We start from the raw sequence: 6,000 nt of genomic DNA on the forward strand, positions 1-6,000 counted from the left end.
CTGCCCAAAAGATTCTTACCCACTGCCCAATATCGATGCCTTGGTGGACAATGCTTCAGGGTGTAGGTTACTCACCTTCCTGGATGCCTTCTCTGGCTACAACCAGATTATGATGCACCCCATGGATGAGTGTAAGACTGTGTTCATGACAGAGCTGTCTTGTTATTGCTACAAGGCCATGCCCTTTGGGCTGAAAAATGCAGGGGCCACCTACCAATGACTAATGGACAGAGTACTAGCGCCCATGTTGGGGCGGAATGTCCAAGCATACGTAGATGACATGGTGGTCACCTCCCAGCAGAGAGAGCAGCACATAGCTGACCTGGAAGAGCTATTCACTACGATAGAAAAGTACAGGCTAAATTTGAACCCGGAGAAGTGCGTGTTCGGAGTGGAGGCAGGAAAGTTCTTGGGTTTCCTACTCACTGAACGAGGAATCGAGGAAAACCCCGAGAAGTGTGTTGCCATAATAGCTATGAGAAGCCCAATCTCAGTAAAATAAGTGCAGCAGTTGACGGGGCGCATGGCCGCTTTGTCCAGATTCGTATCGACAGGAGGGGACAAGGGACACCCTTATTTCCAGTGCCTGAAGAGGAACAACAGGTTCGTCTGGACCCGTGAATGTGAGGAGACGTTTGTAAAATTGAAAGAGTACCTGGCCAGCCCCCTGGTGTGTTGTTAACCAGAGTTAGGTATCCCACTCCATTTATACTTCGCAGTAACAGAAAAGGCGATCAGCTCAGTCCTATTGCAGGAGCAATACCAGGTACAGAGGCCAATCTATTTTGTCAGCAAGGTATTGCAGGGGCCAGAGGTGAGATACCAGGCCTTAGAAAAAGCAGCCTTAGCGGTGGTATTCTCAACAAGAAGACTCCGCCACTCCTTCCAGAGCTTCACCGTGATAGTGATGACGGACCTTCCAATCCGCAAGGTTTTGCAAAAACCGGATGTGGCGGGAAGAATGGCGCAATGGGCGGTGGAACTATCTGAATTTGACATACATTACGAGCCTAGAGGCCCCATCAAGGGCCAGATCTATGCTGATTTCGTAGTGGAACTCTCCTCGACGGCCACACACCAGGAAAGGGCAGATTTCATATGGGTACTCTCCATAGATGGTTCCTCAAACCAGCAAGGTAGTGGAGCAGGTGTTATCTTGGAGGGACCAGAGGGATTGCTGATTGAGCAAGCCCTACGGTTCGCCTTCAAGGCCAGCAACAACCAGGCGGAGTATGAGGCCCTGATCGCGGGAATGTTGTTGGCTAAGGAGATGGGAGCAAATGGGCTATTAGCAAAGAGCGATTCCTTGTTAGTCACATGCCAGGTCACGGGGGAATACCAAGCTAAAGACCCTCAGATGGCCACATATCTAGCATACGTCCAGGTCCAGAAGGAGTCATTCGAAGTGTTCGAGTTAGTCCACATACCCAGAGAACAAAATGCCCGAGCTGACTTGCTTGCAAAACTTGTCAGTTCGGGCAAGGGGGGCAGACAGAGGACGGTGATTCAGGAGACCCTGAAGACACCCCGAACCACCACGGGCGATACGACAGAAATCCACCAGATTAGTACATTGGAAGGGACGAGAAGGAGTCATCGTTCGTTGATACAAGAGACAGTGAAAATACCCAGAATAAGCAGGTACCCAGTTGTTGGAGAAATGGTGTCGCAGGTTTGCCAGGTTGAGTTAGGAGAAACCTGGATGACGGCCTACCAGCGCTACTTAGCCGATGAGATACTCCTGTTAGAGCCCGCAGAAGCTCGTAAAATTAAGAAAAATTCTAGCAAGTACACCCTGATCGATGGGAAGTTATTCAGGCACGGATTCACCCATCCTATACTGGTATGCGTGAACGGTGAGCAATGCACGCGCATCATGGCAGAACTACACGAAGGGATATGCAGTAGCCACATCGGTGGCCGATCTCTCTCATCAAAGACCATTCGTGCAGGATATTACTGGCCAACCATGAGGGAGGATTGCACGAGATACGCCTAAACGGTGCAAGCAGTGCCAACAACACGCTGATTGGCACAAAGCGCCCCCAGAGAAATTGAGATTGATATACAGCCCGTGGCCATTTCATACCTGGGGGATCGATATTCTGGGGCCTTTCCCTTTTGGCGGTACGACAAATGAAGTACCTCGTGGTTGCCATAGAATATTTCACGAAGTGGATCGAGGCTGAACCAGTGGCTCAAATCACGGCCCATAAAATCCAGCACTTCGGGTGGAAAAATATAGTGTGCCGCTTCGGAATCCCAAAGAGGTTGGTATCCGATAATGGTACCCAGTTTGCAAGTCAGCAATTGGGCAAGCTATGTACGAAGCTGGGATAAAGCAAGTATTTGCATTAGTAGAACACCCTCGACGAACGGACAGGTTGAGTCGGCAAACCGAGTTCTGCTCAGAGGTCTGAAAAGAAGGCTGGACAAAGCCAAAGGGACCTGGACAGAAGAAGTTCCCAGAATCGGGTGGGCATACCACACTACCCCTCAGTCCACGACCAAGGAAAGGCCATTCAGCTTGGTGTATGGTTCGGACGCCATCATCCTAGTAGAAATCCATGAGAACTCACCACATTTCCAGAACTTCTTGGTCGAGGAGTCGAATGAGGAAAGAAAGGTGAACTTGGACCTACTGGACGAAGTGAGGGAGGAAGCAAGGATTAAAGCTGAAGCCTTGAAAAGAAGGGTGGAGTACCAATACAGCTCCAAGCTGAGACCTCGGCAGTTCCAAGTCGTCGACCTGGTGATGCGGAAGGCCCACCCGTACCAGTTGGAAAACAAGTTATCCCCCAAGTGGACCGACCCTTTCAGAGTAACGGAGGCCCTTGGGAATAGAGCATACAGGCTCGAAACGTTAGAAGGAGGCACGATCCCTCGAACTTGGAACGCGACCAATCTTAAGTTTTATTTTAGTTAATTTTGCATTGTACATGTTTAAGGGGGCACTCTTTTTCCCTGATGAGGGTTTTTTAACGAGGCCACCCGAATAAAAATTTTATTCAGTTAAGAAATGCGCATCGCAGTAAAATGAACCTCTCCCTTGTAGTGATAGTCTAAGAGCGGAAGTAGTATGGTCCCCCAAATGGACCTCCATCTTGCGTAAGTTCACTAAGCATGGGGATAGTATGGTTCGACTGTTAAATGAACCTTTTTCCTTGAAGTGATACACGAAGAGCAGAGGTAGTTTGGTCTTCCCAATAGGCCCTTCTCGTGTAAGTTCACCAAGGCAAAGAAATAGTATGGTTCGCAATTAAACGAACCTTTTTCCTTAAAGTGATACACGGAGAGCAGAGGTAGTTTGGTCTTCCTAATAAGCCCCTCTCGTATAAAGTTCACCAAGGCAAATAAAAGTATGGTTCGAACATCCAAGACTCGCCCCTTGATTTTCATAGCAAGGTCGAGATCGGTTACTCAGGTCCGTCCCTTGACTTTTTACAGCAAGGATAAAGCCATGAAAGAACTGTTCGCTCGGGTTAGGAACACCAAGAGGGAAGAAATGTGATTCCTTAGGGAACCTCCCTCTTGCGGTCGAACAAGCATATGAAGCGAATGAGGGCAACAGTTAAAAGGAATAAAATACTTATAAAGTATACATACAAGAAAGTTTGATGGTCAACAAAAGCAGAATTACAAAGGGGAGTCATTCTCGTGGCACGATCTGGTCGTCCACAACGCATTTGGACTCACCAAAGAGGGTAAGATCCACCTCAGGATGCGCACAGGCAAACTGAGCAACGACGTCTTGAAACCCCTCACCGTAAGCCTCAACGACATCATTAGTGAGCTCCTCCTCTGTCCTTCTGAAAGATTCAATCGTCCCAGCCAAGGACTCAGTTTTCTCGGCCAACTTGCCTTCAACCTGCCCCAGAAGGACTTCACGCTGCGTGGCCCTCTCTTCCAGATTGGCCACTTTTCCTTTCAGTTCGACCACCAGATCTTCAAGCTCGACCCCACGAGTATGAAGAGGCAAGATCTTCGTTTCTACTTCGACCGCCTCTAGGCCCTTGTCATGGAGGGCCTTTTTGGCATCCTTCTCAGATTGGCGAAGGCTTTCCAGCTCCAAGTACAGGGTAGTTTCGCGATTGGTAAAGATTTTGGTCCTGGCGGTCAGGTCCTCCTCGAGCTTTGCCACCCTAACCTTGAGGTCCTCGGAATCTTGGATCCTGTTAAGCGCAAGGTTGGAGGCAAACAGGAGGTCCCCAAGAACCAGAAGGAGATTGTTGCCTAAGCCCTCTACCTCTTGGCTTTGGAAACGACTGAGTGCTTTTTGGAGCAGCCAGGGAAGCGGCAAGGAGGAAGGCGTCTCTTGGCCTCCGGGGGCACTCTCTCCCCCGCCCTCGAGAGCAACAACTTGGAGCAGGGAGGAGGCGCTAGGGGGATGATCCATGAAGGTCGGGGTACCGGCAGAGGCAGAGGCAGAAGGCGCCACGGTCACGCCTACCGTCGGACGTTTGAAGACAAGACCGCCACTCCACCTCTTAGCTCATCAACGGCATGGGGTCGGATTGGTGGGTTGGAAAGCAGCCGCAACCAAAGTTGAAGGGGTTAGGGGCGTTGAAAGGCTCGTCCCAGTACCAGCCGCCCTTCGCTTGGCCAAGAGGTCGACCAACTTCTTCTTTTTGTCATTGTTGAAACCCATATTTGTGTAAGTGAACAAGACAAGTATGCAAGAAAGAATGGGGTAAAGTAAGAGGCATAAGAACAAGGGAGTACCAATATAGGTTTTGAGATCTTCGGGGCTAAACTCACGCTTGAGTAACTCCAGAGTGTTCAAAGGGGCAGAGAGCCCGAAGAGAAGCTCGCATACACCTCGCTCCTGAGGGGAAAGATCCTCAAGACTCCGGGCTCTCTGAAGGTTTGGATTCTCCGTCCAATATAAGGGAAACCCATCTAGAAGATAGGGTTCCCTCCGATTTCTGTGAACTTTGAAGAAGTTCTTCTTGAACCCCTTGTATGATTGTTGAAAGAGTGTTAAGAGCACCCTCCTAGCCACGCCATTGAAGTTGACCCACAACTTTTTCCCTAGGTCTTTGACCTCGAAGAAATAAAGGAAGACGTATACAGACGGTGTGAGGCCGAGGTTGCAGCAAAGGATGACAAAGGCTCTCACAAACGCCCAACTGTTAGGGTGTAGTTGGGCGGGAGCAACATTCACCTCGGTTAGCAGCGTGCGCTCGAAAGGGGTGAAGGGTAACCGAAACCTCAGTCTTCGGAAGAGGGTGGAATAAATGAAGCAGAAAGGGCCTTCGGGGTTAGAAGCTTCGTCGGAACATACTGGCTCACCCTCGCGACAAGCCACCATCCGCACATACTTATCATGGACTTTGCCAAAGACACGCGATGGATGGCAGGATTGCTTCTTCCTATAGGTTGCTATGCTCTTAAGGGTAGTAAAGGTGGACGTTTCCTCTAAACCGGTATAGGGACTTATAGAACGAGGCAGGAGGGGGGGGGGGACTGGCGAAGAAGGAGGAACAGGGGACGAGGAGGAGGTCGAAGTGGAATTAGAGTTTGAGGGAGAAGCCGGTTCGGGAACTCATTTGGCTCGTTTGGCCATCTCGGATAGGAAAGCTAAAAAGAAGAAGAAAAAGAAAAGCTTTAGAAGGTCGAAAATGGCTCAGCTCGACAGAACCAGAGAAGCCCAGGAAACAGGGACTCGAAGCATGAATAGTAAAAATGAATATGCAGAGAAATGAGGAAATCATAAATAGTCCTAGGCAGATATGAGCATGTTACAAGCAGTGAAATCATAAATGGCGAAAATGATCGGGAACAAAAATCGTACCTTTCGAGCGATGAGGTGCGAGGGTTTTGAATTTTGAAGAGAGAGAAGAGAACGTGTTTCTGCAAATATCAAGTGAGGGTTCGTAAAAGCGAGAGTGATGAAACAGTGGTGAAAGCGTAAGGGTTAAAGTGTTTAAACAGTGCACGAAGAAGTTCGAGCGCCAACAAGCCTCAGCCATCGATCCCGACACGTGTACATTGATTAAC

General features: G+C 49.3%; 1 protein-coding gene across 1 annotated transcript; it reads left to right on the forward strand.

Moving 5' to 3' along the window:
• Window positions 1-2,284: 2,284 nt before the first annotated feature.
• On the forward strand, window positions 2,285-2,926 carry LOC137829155 (uncharacterized). The gene has a single exon (XM_068635951.1). It carries the CDS (start codon window positions 2,285-2,287, stop codon window positions 2,924-2,926), a length of 642 nt encoding a protein of 213 aa, XP_068492052.1.
• Window positions 2,927-6,000: the final 3,074 nt, after the last annotated feature.

The sequence above is a fragment of the Phaseolus vulgaris genome, chromosome 7, assembly GCF_000499845.2.
Source record: "Phaseolus vulgaris cultivar G19833 chromosome 7, P. vulgaris v2.0, whole genome shotgun sequence".
Taxonomy (NCBI): Eukaryota; Viridiplantae; Streptophyta; class Magnoliopsida; order Fabales; family Fabaceae; genus Phaseolus; species Phaseolus vulgaris.

Bases quoted from the DNA above. Each gene is read 5' to 3' on its own strand.
- LOC137829155 (XM_068635951.1), top strand. From the start codon at position 2,285: ATGGTACCCAGTTTGCAAGTCAGCAATTGGGCAAGCTATGTACGAAGC.